Source organism: Hippoglossus hippoglossus, chromosome 4 (genome assembly GCF_009819705.1).
Source record: "Hippoglossus hippoglossus isolate fHipHip1 chromosome 4, fHipHip1.pri, whole genome shotgun sequence".
Classification (NCBI taxonomy): Eukaryota; Metazoa; Chordata; class Actinopteri; order Pleuronectiformes; family Pleuronectidae; genus Hippoglossus; species Hippoglossus hippoglossus.
In genome coordinates this window covers 19,525,702-19,544,813 of record NC_047154.1, presented here as the reverse complement: position 1 = coordinate 19,544,813, position 19,112 = coordinate 19,525,702, and the positions used below count along the sequence as shown (strand labels likewise).

At 39.0% G+C, this 19,112-nt stretch overlaps 2 protein-coding genes across 5 annotated transcripts; both read right to left on the bottom strand.

Annotated features, from left to right (window-relative positions):
• Positions 1–1,612: 1,612 nt before the first annotated feature.
• LOC117760625 (phosphatidylinositol 3-kinase regulatory subunit gamma-like) lies at positions 1,613–14,138 on the bottom strand. 4 transcript variants are annotated; one of them, XM_034583794.1, is made up of 13 exons: positions 13,526–14,138; positions 10,292–11,000; positions 7,841–7,981; positions 7,247–7,352; positions 6,962–7,060; positions 5,294–5,474; positions 4,825–4,950; positions 4,537–4,679; positions 3,872–4,048; positions 3,624–3,695; positions 2,650–2,811; positions 2,159–2,395; positions 1,613–2,112 (listed from the first exon to the last, which is right to left on the bottom strand). In XM_034583794.1, the coding sequence occupies exons 2-12, from the start codon at positions 10,563–10,565 to the stop codon at positions 2,206–2,208; spliced, it is 1,671 nt and encodes a 556-aa protein (XP_034439685.1). In that variant the 5' UTR covers positions 10,566–11,000; positions 13,526–14,138; the 3' UTR covers positions 1,613–2,112; positions 2,159–2,205. The 4 variants fall into 4 exon arrangements, with proteins under 4 accessions (XP_034439685.1, XP_034439686.1, XP_034439683.1 ...); XM_034583795.1 differs by having other exon boundaries at positions 1,613–2,395; positions 13,522–14,138; XM_034583792.1 differs by having other exon boundaries at positions 1,613–2,395.
• A 1,411-nt stretch (positions 14,139–15,549) lies between these two features.
• Positions 15,550–18,211, bottom strand: LOC117760627 (GTP cyclohydrolase 1 2-like). Its single transcript, XM_034583798.1, has 6 exons — positions 17,393–18,211; positions 16,928–17,037; positions 16,526–16,581; positions 16,412–16,443; positions 16,110–16,194; positions 15,550–15,914 (listed from the first exon to the last, which is right to left on the bottom strand). Exons 1-6 carry the CDS (start codon positions 17,802–17,804, stop codon positions 15,785–15,787), a joined length of 825 nt encoding a protein of 274 aa, XP_034439689.1. The 5' UTR covers positions 17,805–18,211; the 3' UTR covers positions 15,550–15,784.
• Positions 18,212–19,112: the final 901 nt, after the last annotated feature.

The following is a 19,112-nucleotide window of genomic DNA, read 5'->3' as shown; positions in this document are numbered from 1 at the left end:
AAAGTGCACAATCAAGTCCCGGTCTCCTAACCCGGGCTGGAGGGATCTGGATAGTCTTGAAAAGGTAAACGATTTAGCTTTAAAGTGATATTTATTATACTAGACATACTTTTCTACATGACCAATTTGAACATACCTCACACTAATGAAGTAAAGAAAAGGTATGTCCTGCTTCTATGTACCAACATTTATCAAACGAGTGAATTTCAATATCATAATTTTCTCACATTTTATAGTAATATACGCTATTTGGTCCACCATAGCTGGAAGCATACCTTGTTCACTAGTAGCTAACATGGCTGCATTAGTCTGGTATACATTTTATTCTCCGAGTCTTCCAGTTTGCACCTGTCCACATAAGGTGAAGGTTAAATTCGGACAATTATTCAAGATCAAATCTACCAGAAATTAGCTTTTGTATTTTGTATGATTTATATAAAAAATGTTCCATGAGTAAATTTGAACATCTTGTTTATTAGTCTATAGCCGAGTCAAGTGCCACACAGTTTTCTGTATGACAATTATTTGCTGAATCTGTATCTACATTTATCTTTTGATTTAATTCTACTGTTAAATGTCTTTTAAGCATTAGACCTTTTCCTGAGATATTTCCAAATGTTTTAATGTATTTGTTATTTCCACTCATTAACTCGTCTCACAGTATCTTGTTTATACAAAGTGATGTAAATTCAGTGTGGCGGCCCACAGGGGAATAAAATCTATTTGACCTATATAATTTTATATAAATATATACCTCCTCTAATATGACACTACTTAATGACACTGCAGTATTATAACTTGGTATCGTAGACTCAGTGTTTGGCTCAAACTTGTCGACAGTGATGATGGCTGAAATAGAAGCACTGAAAGGCACTTTTCGATAATTCCCTACAGAACTGGAAATGTATAAGTCTTGTACAGTATATTATCACTTCACATCAGGCTCCAGACCAGTTATCAAAGCTGTCAAACCACTGACTCTGTAAAAAACCTATACACAGCTCACTTGTTTGCCTGTGCTTCACGTCTGCTGCTTCACACTAAGCACCCCCCATATATCAAAATACTTTTGAGTGTTAATGAGTGAGCTTAAAACAACACAAAGAATGCAATTGATTGTCACATTTTTCTTAAAACCCAAAATATATAAATGAATTCCTATCTATTTTTTTCTTTAGTATGTCCTGGAACATGTACACAATTAAGAAATGGCATGGGTTTGATTGCCATTGATTGCCTAAGCTTCTGTGGAAACCACAATGTCAAAATGGGAAAAAATGTGTCACAGCCAGCAAGAATATAACTTTTATATTTCTAAAGTTAAAGCTATCAACCAGCAATCAATAAGTGGAATTAATGTTACAGTGGATTCTCACAAGTCTGCAGTTGTGGCCTCTGTGCCTGTGGTTAGACTGGTTGTCTTGTTTTAGATGTGAGAGTTCTGTATGTCGCCTCCGTTTCTGAATTACTTACAGTGCACATGGGCTATTACTACACATTACTACTTGTGCATTGTTAGACAACATAGAAACGTTTGAGGTGCAGTTTAAGGTAAGAGGAGCCAAATCTAAAGACGTCTGCATGAAACATAATGTTAATAAATATTTCCGACTTCTTGTGCTTGCCTTTCAGGAATATCTTGTTGTGCTGAGATATTTTGTCTTTGTATTAATAGATAACTTTCATTAATATCTCTTCACAAAAGTAATATACTGTAGATATTAAAAACGAGCAAACCAAATCATATCTCAGATTGTGCTTATTAGTTTGGAATCAGTTTTGTAATCATTATTTTAAAATTTGGATCTCTTCATCAATCTCTACATTGATAAAAATATACAGGTTTGGGAAACTTTGGGAAAGCTGACTCTGTATTACAACATTTCAGTACTACTGGATACTGCGGGAAAAGATTAAATTAACGGTTATATTCTGTAAATGCTTAGTATTTAATCCCAGTTGTGTTTGCAAATGGGATTTTTAACTTGAGGAATACAGTGCGTGTTGTTCAGTGATGAGTTTTGTAATATCATACAGAATTATTAAGTATCCAAATCTGAGCACTGACACTGTGAAAATTCTGATTTGGGGACAACACTAACCGGTAAAGAAGTCTTAGAGCCTGGTGGCTACAATGTCAATCCTGGTGCATCTAGAACAGTGAAGCTTTGGGAAACCGCCATCCGAGTGGCGTGCTGGTGTGTCTCAGCTGGGCTGCTGGCTGAGAGCGGGCCAGGCCAGGGTTACATTCAGCTGCTGGTTGTGTTGGATCAGGGACGTGTGTCGGTAGTGGAGGACCAGCTCTCTCAGAGATGAGTACAGGTTGTAGGGCTCAGCGAAGCCAAAGCCTGTAGACGTCCTGTAGATCACACAGTGCTTCACCTCTCCGTCCGCACTGCATGAAGATATTTAAGTATATTTCATTATATAAATAAATCTCAGCCTTGTTATGTCCGGCTTGATTACATTAATATGTTGAATCAAGTGGTCAGTTGGGGATTAAGAGCTGTAAAACAAGGTGGCTGGAAGTGTTGCTGACATTTGTTCTGGCCTGAGATGCTGGTGCTGCAGTGACCTCTAGTGGCTGTGAATATTGTGTGTGTGCAAAGGTTATAAATACCTACAATATGTAAATGTAAAGGTACTTACACAACCGAGCATGCAAAGGAGCCTCTCTGTGTCTGGCTGTCTCTGATGAGGAAGGTCCCATCCCTCCTCCCCTTCAGCAGCTCCTCTGCCTCCTTTCGTCTCATACCACCGACATACCAGCTCCTTTCCTCCTGATGTGCATCATCTGCCAGGGTGTACAGGCTAAAGATGGGAAGGAAGGAGGGTTAGATTAGTTGGAAAATATTATTTTAAAGAATACAGTTCCCCCTCAGATAACAGCTGAACCTACGTTCTTTGCGACTTTTACATTTATGTTAACTGAACATTCTAAAAACGGTTATATAATCTGGCACAGTGAGATGTATATACGCACTGCTGCCAAATGTAGGTCATGAAGAAATGATGTAGCCAATGTTTCCATTGATCAAATTCAGAATAGAATTTATTGGCCTAGTATGTGAACACACACGGAATTTGACTCCGGTTTAGCCTTGGCCTCATTGTACTTACACAAATAGATATACAGCTATGGGACGAGAACAACAAAATCTGAAAAATAAATATGCTTCTGTCGGATGGACAGATATGCACATTGTATGCTATACATATCTACATATATAATGTTATTTACAGCATGCAGGATTTATATTGACAATTATGTACAGCAAGCAATGTTCGTTTTGGAAGAAACTGTTTTGTGTCCTGGCAGACAGTGCTCAGTAGCGCCTCCCAGAGGGGACAGGGTGGAACAGGTTGTGTCCACGCTTTGATGGATCTGCAGTGATGTTTTTCTGACTCTGGACTCTGTCATGTAATGTTAAGATAATAGAACTTGTGGCTGCCATACTTCCTGTTTGCATATGTGCTAGTGCTTGAAGCCAAAAGACACAGTAGAGCTTTGCTTCAGGCTTTAGCGAGAGATAAAATACAAACGATAAACTAGCAAGAGATTCCTGTACGTTCTGTTGCCGTGACATTGCAGTGAGATAAATTGCATGAATGATGATACTCACTCTTCTTCTTCAGTCCTGATACCCAACCAGTCGTTGATCTGGCTCTGCCTGGTGCCGTGCTGGGTGAGCCATCTGAAACACAGACCCAACAGTTAGCAGACAGCGATGTTTGGAAGTTAGCTGGTTCATCGGTATGTAACCGTTTAACTAAACTAATCTCATGTCCACTTGTTAGCTTAAAAGTGCAAGAGCGCTTCTCGCCACTAATCAGTCATCTAGAACGTAAGGTCATAGATTTTTACACTTACAGGAGATATTGATCTCTGATTTTCCTGAGCTGAACAAGGTCGGGCTTCAGACTGTTTATTTTCCTGTCCACCTCCATGTGAGCCAGTGCCTTTCTTCTCAGCTCGTCCTCCAGCTTTTTCTTGCTGTTGTGAATCTCCTCTACCCTTGACTGCAGCTCTTCAGAGTTGTTTTGAATCCTGGGAGTAAAAGAAGGAGCAACTTGGGTAACAATTCAGAGTCTGTTCATTTGCTGTGTGCTTGCTGAAAGGGGCATGACTAGCAAAGAGCATTTTCATGCCTCTGCGCTGGTAACTGCTGTGGCTCGAGGCTTTATGATTTTAGTTTGTCCATCCCACTCTTTTGAATGTGATATTGTACCAACGCCTTGAGGAAAACTTTGTCAAATTTGGTACAAACGTCTACCTGGACTAAGAGATTATCAGGTAAATTTTGGTGGTCAAAGGTCACTGGGACCTCACTAAACACTTTTTTGGGAATAACTTGTGTTTTTGTACACCAATTATGTCAACATATACTTCAAGTCTTCATTACATTTATTAGGCAGAGGCATACAATGATGAGACTTTTTCTAGTTAATTTAATATCTGCTTCAAATTCAGTAAAAGTAAGTAATTTGGAATATATTGAAAGTGAGTGAAGAGCATGATGATATTTAGAGGCATACTTGTCCGTTTCTGTGCTGCTGTGTAAAGTGAGGAACATGTTGATGTATTCCTTGCTGTAGCGTTCTTGAGTTTCACACTCCTCCTCGAAGATCCGAATGATTTCACTGAAAGCCTCGATGGCTGTCCGCTTGCTCTGCAGGTCCTCGGATGATAAAGAAACAAATCTGTAATATTCTGTATGTGTGCAGAGCCTTTGCAATCAAAGGCATGTTGCTCTTATCCAATAACATCACACATTTACATATTTACAGTTAAAATATGCCTCATTGATTAGGCTGTTGTTTTACCTGGGAGGTTTTGTTGAACTCCTCAAACAGATGGTCATACTCTTTGCTTTTTTCTTTGTATCGATCCTGAAATATCCTCAGCTGTTCCCCAACTGCATCAATGTCAACTTCCATCACATCCTGCTGCTGTACAGACAAGACATTTAAGACAAAATCCAGTTTAAAGATCTGGTCTTATCGAAACTAACATGACACAAGGTTTGGGACTCCGACTTTGTTATTTTCACATTTGCGTAAATCTTAGATGGTTAAAAGCATCCGTGAACTGAACCTGAAATTAGCTTTCTTGTTCTTTATTCTTGTTACTAGTCTAATAAAGTCAAAGCCATCTGCTAATGGAACAAGCAAAACTGGGATCACTTTGAAGCAGAAAGGGGCATTGTGGCCATTTTTCCTTTTACTTGACTGATTAGTAAAGTCCCCACATTGAAAAATATTAATTTGTAAGATAAGAGAGCTCACTACCCACCTGTTGGTATCTGGATATGGGGTAGAGTAGCCGTATGTCCAGTTTGGAATTGTACTGTGCTAGTGATTTGTTCTGGTAATACTGGATCAGGTGCACCACAGAGGAAAAGGCCAGTGGTTCAGAGAAGCCATATTTGCCCCCATGATGGAAAATCTTTATCAGTCTGTTGGAACCGTCTTTTCTGTTGAAGAGAAAAATATGCTGCAAAAATCCTCGCAAAAAATAAAGAAACCATGTCGAACAAAAACATGCATACTTGCCTATTAAAGTAGCTCAAGTTGAATCAAGAAGAAAACCTAATTCTTTCCTCTCCTCTTGTCATATCTTGTACGATTGGTCAAATCAACATTTCTACAGTTTTTACTGTGATTTATGAAGACTCATTCAATCAGGAATGTACAGAAAATATAATGGTACATACTCTTATTTTTGTCAAATGTTCTCATTAAACATTGTGGCTAGTGAAATTCCAAGTGATCTACAACCTTAACTAGTGTCTAGCAACAACCAACGGGTATGATTCAATAGGTCCAGCAGGGCTGTTGTGGGTGTGGGATATATTTAGTCTAATGTGGGCAGAAAAAGTCAGCATCATATCTACAGGGTGAAATTACATTTATGTAAATAAAATATCTTTATTACATGGTTTGACTGGTATACTGTTTAAACACCTAACCAAAGTTCTGCACAGAGCTACACCATGATGCTATCATCCGACCAAAACTGTATCATGTCTCAGTCCACATCAACACCTCGTCTACATGAGCTGCGAAGTGAAAGTAGCCAGTCAGCAGCTTTAGTCCTCAGTTACACTCTACACTGGATCAGTTCATCCACAGAACTGTTAGTAAGAGTTTCAACTACCAAAACAACGTTCGTACTTGTGCTTGCAAATGGGAAGAATGTACATTTAAGAACTAATAATAGCTTTGGGTCATAGAAGCAAGAGCTGCGTGTTTGGTGAGAGAGACGCTGTATAGACAGAATTGAATAAAGTTGGAGTTGGAGTGTGTCCTTTCCTTCAGACAGACGAAAGACGGATGACTGGAAAAATTTGACTGCAGACGGTGTAATGTTGCTTACTGCTGGAGTCTGCGCCAAATTCTAATCAACAAAGCTTTATATCTGAAACCTCAGGACATGTCTGTCTTCATTCAGCTAAAATTAGACAGAAATCAGGAAATGTATTAAGTTACACTTTAAAGCCAGTAAAACTAAATTTAAATTCTGAAACCAGTAAACTAAAGTGAGACTTTGAAACCAGTAAATAACAAACACTACTGTACAGAATGCTAATAAACTTGGTGGATAGACAGAACATGAGTCAAGAACAACTCATTACATTTTGGGGCAGATCCGGGAATTGTTTAAATTTTCTTATTTCCTTGCAAGATAGGACATTTTCGACATTTTCACCGATGTATTTTGTTTGTTCAATTTGGTTTGACTTGATTGAATTTAAGGGGACTGTTGGGTTTTGGCAGAGGTATGCCATCAACTGACTGCTTCATGCCACCCTTAACTAGTTGTACTTAATAAAATGTACCCATTGGCTAACCTTTTGATGTGATGGACACATGACAACAGTGTATATTGTGCGTGTGCGCTTGTCACAAAATCCTGATGGAGGATTTGTGATTTTCATCAGCAATAAGACTAAGTATTTACCTTAGTGTGAGAGTATATTCCCCCTTCACCCGACTGGAAGCATCTCGTACCAGGAATGTGCCCTCGGGCGTGTTTCTCATCATCTCATTTACTTCCTCTCTAGACAATACACAAATGACTTGGAAAGTTAAAAACACTTCAAGTTTGAGGTTGAAGAACGGAACTTATAAAGGTACAAAAGCTTCAAAAAGTAATATTTGAAAAATTTGTGACGGAAAATCAGCTAAAAGGGTTTTACAGGGAAAACATCAAATCATCAGCACACCTTATGAAAACATGCAATACCTTGAGATGTTGCCCCAGTACCAGTCTGCATGGGACAGCTGGTTGTCATCGACACTGCAGTTGCACGCTGCCATCGCTTTGGTTATGTTGTTCTTGGGTTGAAGTTCTGAGCACAGAGGTCATAAAAAAATATAAGTCACAGAAACAGATGAATTAAAAAGGAGTGATTTTATGGCTGCAGACGAGTCATATTTATAATCAATATAAGGTAACCATGTGTCCAGTTTTCAACTGAGCAGGATTGTCTATCTTAACCTACATCTCCCTTTGTCCCCTTTTCACACATGATATAACAATGTTTGTGTTGATCAGCAGACTTCAACTGGAAGGATTCAAAGCACTGTCTGTGTGTTGGGTAATAGTCCCCCAGGCATATAACCTACAAGGCTAAAGTTTTGATTTAAAAAAGACAAAGTTACAAAATAGGAGAAGCAGTAAATAGGTTAGAAATATGAAGGATGCTAAAATAAGGGACAGTAGTAGGTGCTAATGGTCAACACAGAGCATACATTATAAATGTTTTCTTGATTAAATATGTTACAAAAGATATACTGCAGTTCTAAGCTAAGCAGGGTTAGTGATGTCGGAGCATACCTCCTTCCTTGGCTAAGTTGTTTTTCAGGGCAGGATACACATCCTCATGATCAACGAGCGAAGAAAGATCCTGCAGAGAGGCTGTCAGGGCACGGGACTGAGCCTCGCTGTCATTTTGACCCAACTCTGGCTCCGAAAACTCTGAAACATCAAGCATACGACGTCCCAGTGTTACCCCTGATGTCAGTTCAGGCCAGTCTGCATGTGGCTATCTGCACTTTGTGGCTGGCTGTTCAGCACACACTGCTGGCCCACTGACAAGGCCTCAAGAGGGAGATACCGTTGTGTTGCTCAGCCTTGCACCATGTTGGGAGACTCTGTCCAGACTAGTCTGCTGACAGGTGACACTGTCTGACTGCCTAAAATACCAGAACTGGCACTCCTCAACACTCGGGCACAGTCAGCCAGAGTCATTGCTGCTTAGTGCCCGACCTCGCCTTGCCTCGCCTTGCTTAACAAACAACAGCTGTCTGCAGAGAGATGCCATGTGGGCCTGAAGGACCGGAGCTGATACGGCACCATTTCTGTTTGTGTTTATTGTCCATATGTGAGTCAATGTGGCTTTAGGGAAGTTTGGAAAGGCGATAACCTGTCAGTCAAGCATTTTCTGAAAGCATTGCATTTCTGTGTGAATTGTTTGTGTTTCCCGGTATGTGTCTTTGCATACAAGCGCTGGTGCACATGTGTATCAAGAGGCATGTTGTTGGCGATGAATGTAATTCATCCCTTCAGCATTTGTTATGGCATGCCTGGAGATGCATTAAATTGCTGCTGGGTGCGCAGTTTTATGTTGGAGGAATCATATGAATGCTGTCATAAGATTAGAAAGGGTTGACACTCATTAACATAGGCCCTTGAAACTGTCAAATCTCACTTGGTATAGAAACCTGAGAACAGCTCTACACCATCAGCCAAACCCTACAGGAAATACTGCCTCATATTTGCTGATTTGATTGAAAATTCACAAAGTAAATTAAAAAAGGGAAGTCATTCATACTTCTAGAATACTAACTGGGTTTTAAGTTCTTTGTATTGATTAGATATTTCTTACTGCAATGGTTTAGTTATTTTAATTTTAAGTTCAATTCTTTTGTTTTTGTTGTAAAGACAAAGGGATTTGGGTAAAAAGGCAAAGAGAGATATTTTTCAAATTCTATTCAAATGAGTAAAACTATTGTAACGTGGGTTTCTTGTTGCCTAGATGTCGCCCATTCTCTTGACTGTTGAAAGATTACATTTCTCTGTTATTAAAAAGTATAAACCAACATGAGGACCAGCGAGAATGGGATAAAAGTGAGCTTTTTGAAGCAAGCAAAGAGGGAAAATCAATCAGACACTGGGCATAGCAAATTCAACAATTTACGAATGCTCTGAAAGAAAAAGAAACTACTGTTTAAACTGAGCAACAGACCTCACACAGGTCAGCCGAGGACAACAACAGCGAGTGATGACCGAAACATTGTGAGAGGTGTGAAGAAAAACCCCAAAGCAACAGTCATTACCACCCATCTCAATGGAGCAGGGGTGAAGAAAAACCCCAAAGCAACAGTCATTACCACCCATCTCAATGGAGCAGGGGTGAAGGGTTTTCATTTAACCCTTTGAGACTTTGAGAGCAGAAATATAGAGGCCATGCAAAAAGATGCAAACAACTTGTCAGCAATAAGAATCAGAAGGTCAGATTTGCAAAGAAGCAAAAAGATTATCTGCAAGTTTCATGGACTGATGAAACCTATTCCACGGTAATGGAAAGAGCAAAGAGTCGAGCAAGACAGGATCTGCTCATGGTCCAAAACACACAAGCTCCTCTGTGACGCACGGTGGAGTTGGTGTCATGGCTGCTCAGGAACAGGCTCGATGATATTTATTGATGATATAATCCCGTGTTCGGATTCTGATGGTAGCAACAGAATGTCTACAGAAACATTTTGTCTGCCTACGTACAGAGAAAAAGAGATCCAAACTTATTAATAGCAACCAAAACACACAGCTAACACGGCAATGAACAAAAAAGGTTTAGACTGACTGACTGATTCTGAAGGAAGAATGCAACAGTTTTGAAACATTAGTGAGTAGCAGGCTTGATGCACAAATTGCAAGCAAAGGTTATTAAACCTGTATGGAATGGAATTAATGTCTATCTGTCCCTTTACTCTTGCTCACCAAAAATGGGGTGTTCTGATACAAAAGGTTCTATGTCCTAATTTGTCAAACATAGATGTAAATAAAATATATTCATCTTTTGATCTTATACTCAAATCTCCTCAGTGTACAAAAAAGCAAAGGAGTATCATCACAGCAAATTAACATAGAAAAAAATATCAATTTATTTTGTGCATACAGACAAGAAATTTGAAAATCTGCTTTCTTGCACAAATATATAGGTAAAATATAAGAGATCCAAAACCCTTTCACAGTTATTGTTTTTTGATAAAGCACATTTAATGTTACCTTGATCTGCTGGTGAATGCTCAGGCCTAGCAGCCATGGACATGTCTGTTGGCTGCTGGGATTGGTTAAGGGGTGATGACATCATCACAGGAAATACAGATGGGCGCTGAGGATTATCTCCCATATGGACGTTGCTCTCCTTGATGACCACAGTCTTGTCCCTGAGGTGGAGGGATGCTAGCGATGGTATTGGGAAATCAGCTGATTGGAGCTTGTCCTCCTCTGTGCAGTCGTTGCTGTCGACTGGTCTGAGCTGGAAATCCTCTTCTGCCATTTGTACAAAACAGACTGAATAGTCCAGCTGGGCTTTATTGGGGTGGTGAAGCAGCAGGAGGCAAAATGCTGCAGTGCTGTTGATCACATACTATCAGCTAACAGTTACATTCATGGCGGAGGATAAGGAAGGTGACGGTGCAGAATTCATGGCTGCCCTGTGTTGTGGTGGTAAAGCACGTTCCTCAGCCTAAACTCCTGGTTTAACCACATCACGCAACAGAGTGATGACATTGCCACTAGATTTGATATTTTCCTTAATATTCTGGGGGAGTTTTCTGTATTCAAGCACCTCTTTGCTTCAGAGTCAGTGGCTTTAACGGGTTCACACCCTGGAGCTGATGGTGCTAGTTATTGAGCTGTAAACCCACGAGAGAGCGATGGACTGAAGCAGGACTCATTCCTCGTCAAGGACATCACCTCAATGTCAGAGGACCTGAAACAGAAAAGCCACAAACTTATCAACATAGTAGAATGTGAAGATTATTGAATCCATGCCCTGCAGGTTACAAGGTCTGTATGATCACCCCTATCAGCCCCCCACCCCCCCCCCCCCCCCGACACTACTGATATACAGTGTCGTCATAGTTATTTAGGGGCAGTGAACCCCTTGTTTTGAACCATTCCATGCTTAACTTCCTGCCCAGTGAAATAACGATAAATAAAAACCTTTAACATTGTCAATCTAAGCAGCTGTAGGGCTTCCTGCAAAACAGACTGAAATTAATGCTGAGTTTTTAAGGTAATGAGTTACACAACTACGCTGCTGCACTGTTATGCAATTGATTACAAAAAAAATCATGTGGAAAACAAAAACTCATTTTGTAAATATAGAATTACAATTTGCTTGCTTTGCTTTTACTGCAACCGATAACTAATGAATTCAGCAATCAATCTATTTATTATTTCCTTGACTTATCAGTTTATCAGTAACACTATAAAATGTAATGTATAAAATTATCCTGCGCAATTTTCAGTATTTCCTCTCAAGTGTCACCAACATGCTTGTTTTCCCTAAACAATACTTTATAGTCTCAAATATCCTGAACACAACAAAACCTGTGATACTGAGTTATGATATGATAAACAGATCATGAAGGATGATGAGTCAACATACTGGAATTCCTTTAAAATGCTCAATGGTACACTTTTCTGAGTGAGATAAATAGAATATTGTCATTATCATTGTGAAGAACTAAGCTTCTTTTTCGATACAGCTGGTGAGAAACTCCCCGTTCCTGTTAAATCTTTTGAAACCAGAAGTCATCTTCAGAAAAAGGTGCATTCTGGTCTTAGCACATATAAAACACAAAAGAGGTTAATCTGGTAATAAAACATCTGCTATTTTTAACAGACATAATGTGTTTTACCAGGATAACTGCAAACACATTTAAGCACATTATTGGTGACAATGAAAATCATGTTACTGAAGCTCTCTGAACTGTGCTCGTCCTTATCCAAAACATATTGATTTTTACACTTTGAATGAAAGTGAAAGATAAAAATGGAGCGTATAAGATATTAGCTTTGGGAATTCTGGGATTTCCTAGGATTTTGCTTTTTGGGATTTCAGGGTCAGCTGTTTTTTACAAAATTACTGACCATGTTATATCACGTAACCTATTACATGGTTAATAATTCAGGAGGACTGCAGTTAAATCCTCTTCCTAGCATCTGGGATTAGTCAGCGGTTTATTATCCTTCTATACTCTTTGCAATGTGACGTCCCATTGAAGCGATGTGAGTTGCTCTGTGAGTGGAAACTGACTTAGATTATGTCTTTGATTATTATTTATCATAGATCAGTTTGGTTTTTTGTTAACATGATTCCGCCTAATCCTGTTGTCATTGATGGTTTTAACAGAAAATAGAGAAGTCTTAATTTCTGTTACTGTAAAGCGCAAAAAAAATCTGACCTTTGATTCTGCGTTATTAATATATTTTAGAATATATTTTTAAGTATTGACTTAAAATGTTAAAATGTTGTACAAATTGATTGACAATTACAATAAATTTAATCTGAATGGAGGTTGTTCTGCACAGAATAATATTTCGGTTCATTTTAGTAAAGCAGCATAAGGTTGCATCTAAATTCATTGAGCGACGCAACGTTATAGATCAAAAGTCAAAGCGCTGGAAATGGCGTCGGCATTAAAGTACTTCCAATGGTACGCAGCCATGAAGTGGTCATGGCTCGATGTTCACGGTACATTGTGTCCAGTTCTTGTTGAAATTATGTCATGTTCTCAAACGATGTCATTTTCTCAAACAAAGTCTTGCGATCTTTATTACATAAGCCAGATTTTTATTTTTTAATACTTGTGGTTTAGCGGGAAAAAAATTGCGCTACGCATGCACTTGGGACGACGCACAGTTTCGACGACATTAATACATTTTTGGGGTATTAATATATATGTTTTAAATTTTTTGCAAGTCAGAAGATTGTTCTGTTTTAAACTAGGTTAGTTAATGATGACCTAATCAAAACAAAGTGAATGACGTTTACTGTATTATTGGATTGGAGGATCCATTAGCAATGGTTGGAGTTGGTTGGAGACCTAAAAATCTCTTTTCGTACGTTGCACTTCACGGCAGCGCTCAACTGAAATGTCACACATTTTTGGTGTCAGCCAAATTGAAAATGTCAACCCACCATCTAACAGATGATGCAGAAGGTATTAATTGTGCCGACGATGACTGTCCTCCGAGCGTGTTTTTGTTTTTGTTGAATATTTAGTCATGGTGTCTTTTTGATCAGCGTTGCATCCCAAAAGCGAGACAGCTGACCTACGCCATATTTCCCCACCACCTTCAAGCCTTCCATCGTCCTATGCCTAAGCTTGAAATGACGAAGCGGCTGCACGGAACTTTCAACGCAGTAACTTCTGCTGGAGATAACATCCAGACGGCTTTAAAGAAATGAAACATCACAAAACTCAGTACAGGACAATACGCACCTACCTGGGTTAAGACAGAAGGGACCGAGCGGCAGGATAAGCCAACGTTCCATCGACATGCGTGAAGCGGCGAAGAGATGTGGCTGGACGCACACGTGGCTCAGATCAAACCAACCACCGGCCTCGGTCCTCACGCCATCCTATGTCGTCCCCCCCCCCCCCACACTCCTCCTATCCCGTGCCGCCTCTCCTCCCATGTCCTCCATCTTTTAAAGATCCTCTCCACTTGGTTGTTGTCCATCTCGTCTGAGTGGCACCTTTTCCCACGATGCCATTCCTCTGGGTATTTTCTCTCTCGTCTTCAGCGGTACATCTCATGTCTTCATGAAAAACCAAGCCTTTTCCAAGATATTCTCCACTTTGTCTCTTTTTTACTTTTACCTGATCTTGCAAATGAAAAAAATTCCACTGACCTTTCAGGTACTTTATAAAATCAAATAAAAAAACATACACTAACCTGAAAAAATCTATAAATAGCCTCTGTAAGATGTAGAGCTTATGCAGGCAAAAAGAAAAGCAAAAGTAAAAGTTAAAGCACTACTCTTAACACTATTGGTCTTTTTCACAGTTTGAGAGCACAGTGTGGATGCACACTGGGGGGACACGAGCCTGAAAATGAGTCTGTGGGAAAAAAAACCTCCTATATAAATAAATAATGGAAGGATGCCACTGTTGCTATACAGAGCGAGGGGCTTAGTGATTTCCTGAAATCCTATTGGCCGGTCTGTTGCCATGTGCTCAGGAGTCAGCAGAGATGCTACTAACAAATCAAGGAAATGTTCTAATATTAGACTGTATGTATCCAGGCAGCGGGAGCCCCTGACCTCTCAACTCCGCCAGCGCTGCGTTCCACTTCACAGATCAGCATAATGAAAGAAGTGGTGTGGAAGTAACTGGTTAAAAAAATGTAGACCAAACAGCAGATACGGACCCCCCCCCCCCCCCCCACACACACACACACCACCACCACCACCCCTCATGATATCCCAGTGCAGTAACACAGCAAGACATGTTCATTATTTGTCCAAATTCATACATGTTGTGATTTTATTGGAATTTTGTTTGTGAAATATTTTTGTCATTTTGGGGATATTTAATAAATAAAAAACAGCCTATTTCTATCAGTCTTATACTGAGAGAATCTGCTGTCATGAATTAGGTCTATGTATTTAAAATGACAAAAAACAAATTGTGACTGATGCATGTTTGCTATTTTATCTTAATATGGAATCTGCACATTATAAATCTAATTCAGCTTCAATTCAAATGTATCTTCTGCAGTCGACAAACCTGAAATCAGATCTTGTTGGAACAATATTTGCATAAACTGTGATGCAGCGGAAAGAAGAGACCGACTGAATAATGAATGAATTCATTTCATATTTAACGTTACTAAGCTCACAATATTCTTATATGTTTTCAATATTCAGTTCCCATAGATCATGTGCAATTCAAATCATCATGCTTCTTCTGTAAGTCATCTTTTCCCTGTTAGACTGTTTTTTTCTACATTTACAACAGATTATGTCATTGTTGATCTCATAATGACTCTTTCTATGCGCAGATGATTTGGTCACACTGTCTTACTGCACCGCCGGTCTGCACCAGCTGTTGAGTAAATGCATCCAACACAGTGCTGACTCGCTTTTAATGACAAGAAGATTTTAAGAAGTTGGACATTTTACGTGAATAACACTTCTTACCTCTGGTGTATAAAGATCCATAAACACTTAAACTTAGAGTTTCTTAACAATGAGGTCATGATGTAAATGTGTGTCTATCATGTAGTTTATCGTACAAGGTATATATTTTAAAATATATAAATATAGAATAAATTACTTTGTTTTAGGCAGGGATAATGAACTTAAAAATAGCAAATAATTCATACATTAGAAAACGAAATGACGTATGATCATTTCTTGTGTTGTGTGATTCGTCAGATAATGGTTTCTGTCATTGTATGGGTGTAGGCGTTGTCATTTTAAACCACACAGATTCACAGATGTAAATACAAATACAATGTTTATTTTCACTGTACATTTGTATTGGACATACTTGAAGCTCAATGCTGTCATTACAGTAATAGATTTCACATTCCAGTGTATATTTGTTTCTATTTAAACAGGATAAATACATAAAAAAACATCAGGTTGAGAAAGTTCACCCCCAACACCATGAAGACAGTAATTCACTGAATGTAAATCTGTCTGAGGTTCACACATGAACAGGTGAAATCATTTCCTCTGTTGAACGGTTGTGCCCTTCACTTCCTCATTGTAAGGGCAAGAAACTCCTTCCTGGTCTTGAAATCGTCATGGAATTTTCCCAGCATGACACTTGTCACAGTGCTGGCGTTCATCTTCTGCACACCTCTCATCACCATGCACATGTGACTGTGAAGCACACAAGAGATTATTAATTCCACAAAATCCATTCAATATCCGACCTTTGAGTTAGGTCGTAAATCTAGATGATCTCAAAACTTGTATCTTTGTGTATCACTTTTTCTTTTTAGGTCTAGCATAAAGGCAAAAAGACGTTGTCAATAATTAAGTACAATATGGATGATAAAAGGGTTAAATACTCACACAGCCTCAATCACCACTGCTACTCCCGCAGGCTCCAACGCCTCCGAGATGGCTGAAGCGATCTGCTTGGTCAGACGCTCCTGGACTGTGGAGAAAGATACATATTCAAATTAATGTGGATACTTAAAAAATTGATATTAATAAAATGCAAAGAGGAGTACAGCTGCAACAGTTGCTTGATTCAATTATTAGTCAATAGCAAGAAAAATGATAAAAGGTAATATTTTGATTTTAAGCAATTGACCTAAAATATTTTATTTTCAGCCTCACAAATATGAAGATCCTAGAAAATCAATTGTTACCTTGAAGCCTCCTGCTGTAGATTTCAACAATTCTGAAAGCAAATAAAAACAAAGAAAATTAGTGTGTGCTTGCGTGCTTGCGTGTGTGTGTGTGTGTGTATTGTCGTCACCTACCTTGCAAGTTTGCTAAGACCAACCACTTTCTTGTTAGGGAGGTATGCTATGTGAGCCTGAAACATTAAACACAACATCATACTTTAAATATCATTAACAATCCATATTATGCATGATTAGGCAGAATCCATCCATATTACAAATCCGTTCTGCTTTTATCCCCCAATTCACTCTTATTACAGATATGTTAGTGTTGGTGTGGATGTGAGCACATAAGAAATTGCAATGTATTAATCCCAAAGATCAGTTTGAGTATATTTAACTAAAATCACAAAAAATGTTTCCTTGTATTATAAAAAAATTATGTTTTTAATCAAATTTCTTTATTAATCTATTTAAAAATATACAAAATGAAAATCAAGCATTCAGATTTGTGCAAGATTTCACAGAAACCTAAATTACCTTGCCGAAGAAGGGCACCAGGTGATGTTCACAGAGAGAGAACAGCTCGATGTCCTTGACAATCACCATCTCCTCGTGGTTTTCATCAAAGATTGCGTCGTTCAAGATATCTGTGTGAAGATTGAAAATCAGCTTCATATAATAAACAGTAGTGGATCAGAGGATGAAATCAATATGACAGTCACAGATTTGTCTATTTGTTAAGACCTGGCATTTAGAAAACTATAGTAGTCTATGAACCTATTAACGTTTCACAGGAGGAAATGAAACCAGGACAATAAGCCTTTGACATACGGTGGGGTTGAAAGCAAAAAATAAACTATAGTTACATGATTGTATCAAAATGTACTTTTGATCTTATTCAAATGTTTTATGAAACCATGAAATGTTTCAAATCATTTTGCCAAACTTTAGCACTATTTAAAGTTTTGTAATCAGTCACATAAATAACAGTTGTATCCTCACCCTGGGTGGTTTCTTTGTAGCCTTTGGTGAGGAACTGCATGGCCTTGGCTGCACGCAGCGGTGTCCGTAGGAGTCCCTCTCGGCCCACGTCTTCTCCAAGCTCACTCAGTATGGTGCTGTAAGATTTCTCGATCAGGGACCGCTTCTTTGACTCTTCAGCTTCCTTGGATTCTTTCTCTTTGCACAAGTCGTTATGTGTGGATTCGATGCGCATATTCAGATAATCTGACACGACTCCGTTCATCTCTGAAGATTGGTGATACTCCATTCTCAAATGTAGCTCTACTGCAAACTCAAGACACTGCGGGATTAAAAGGAAACAAGCCCAGTGGTTCGCTGTCGGCTGAGTGGTGTCGGAGAGGATGTCGCCGTGGTTTTTAAAGTCTGATGTGGTGCCCAGAGGCAACAGCATCAAAGAAGCCTCAAGACACCCATGCAGGAGAAAAAAATGTCTCCATTAGAACTTGTGAGTATAGGCTTCAACTTTCCACATGGACAAGGTGCCTTATTAGCACCCAAATCAATTTCCAGTCACTTGCACGAAATGCCATGGAGCATCATTTTACTGATCCTGTGATTCTGTATGACTTTAAATGCCTAGAAGTCCCATGCTCAGTTGTGAGGTCACAGAGGCTTGTCTCGAGTGTGTAGAACAATCACCACTCACATGCAGGACTTACCATGGCGCTGCAGCCTCGATTGGGCATTGAAATTAATTTTATTGAGATTAAGGGAGAAATCTGAAATACAACCCTTGACTGTCTCACATGGTTGGACTGTTCAGTTTTCCCACGTGTTTTTTTCTCAATGTTTTGCATACTCTCTTTTTCCAATACCTCTGTCTTTGTGCATCCTGTGGACAAGCCCTTTTGAGTCTTTTAAAATATTCTTTGTGTTTATATGGATTGAAGGAGATAGTTTTAGGTTCTTTTCATTTCCCACTGACCTGTAAAACTATTGACCTCTAAAAAATACATTTAATTGTCTTCTTTGTCACGGTATTGTTCTTTAAAGCAACATTCTTGGAAGCCAATGAATGTTACTCATCAACAATTTCATCTTGTAATCAATCATTCACCCTTTTGCACAGTTGTGAATGGCTGTGACCTCACGTTGAGAAGGTCGTGAGCTTAAGATTGAACTTGCCTGTGCGATTTTATGTTAAGCCAAAGCAAATTGATTGCTCCCTGGTGACTGACTGCAATATAGTTCATATACGTCCGCGTCCTCCATTTTAATGGATGGCACATGGACCAAGGTAAAATGAAAAAGTACACGTCAAATACATTTTCTCACAGGTGGTCTCTGTACTTTTTCGGTAGTTCCTATCTCCCTGAAGTGGGTTCAAGTGTTTTTAATTTTGTTATTTGATGCTATAAAAAGGAGGTAAGACGTCATGATTGACAGCTGTGACGGCTCAATGTCCTGCACAGAAATGGGCTCCAAATGACGTCATCAGTGCAAGATGGCAGCGTTTGTATCTGGAATATTTTATTTCTGGATATTGGGAGGAAGTGGAAACGCTCTACCCATCTTTATATACAGTCTGTGGTCAATCTACAAACTGCTTCAACAAGCAGCGATAGAAGATCGATAGATTTTCTGTCAGACTTGTTTCCAATTTAATGTCAATGCAGAAGAAATTTATAGTTGTCCTGTCAGTTGTATTTTTACTTGAGAGGTATGTGCTCAACAGATTACAGAAAAGAGTCAGCAGTTA

Bases quoted from the DNA above. Each gene is read 5' to 3' on its own strand.
- LOC117760625 (XM_034583795.1), bottom strand. From the start codon at position 10,565: ATGGCAGAAGAGGATTTCCAGCTCAGACCAGTCGACAGCAACGACTGC. The intron at 5,475-6,961 runs GTAAATACTTAG...TCTCTTCAACAG, and splicing joins GAATATACTCTCACACTAAG to AAAAGACGGTTCCAACAGAC. The intron at 4,049-4,536 runs GTATGCCTCTAA...TTTTACTCCCAG, and splicing joins AGCAGCACAGAAACGGACAA to GATTCAAAACAACTCTGAAG.
- LOC117760627 (XM_034583798.1), bottom strand. From the start codon at position 17,804: ATGCTGTTGCCTCTGGGCACCACATCAGACTTTAAAAACCACGGCGAC. The intron at 16,582-16,927 runs GTAATTTAGGTT...TTAATGTTTCAG, and splicing joins TGGTGCCCTTCTTCGGCAAG to GCTCACATAGCATACCTCCC. The intron at 16,444-16,525 runs GTAGGTGACGAC...ATTTGCTTTCAG, and splicing joins GGTCTTAGCAAACTTGCAAG to AATTGTTGAAATCTACAGCA.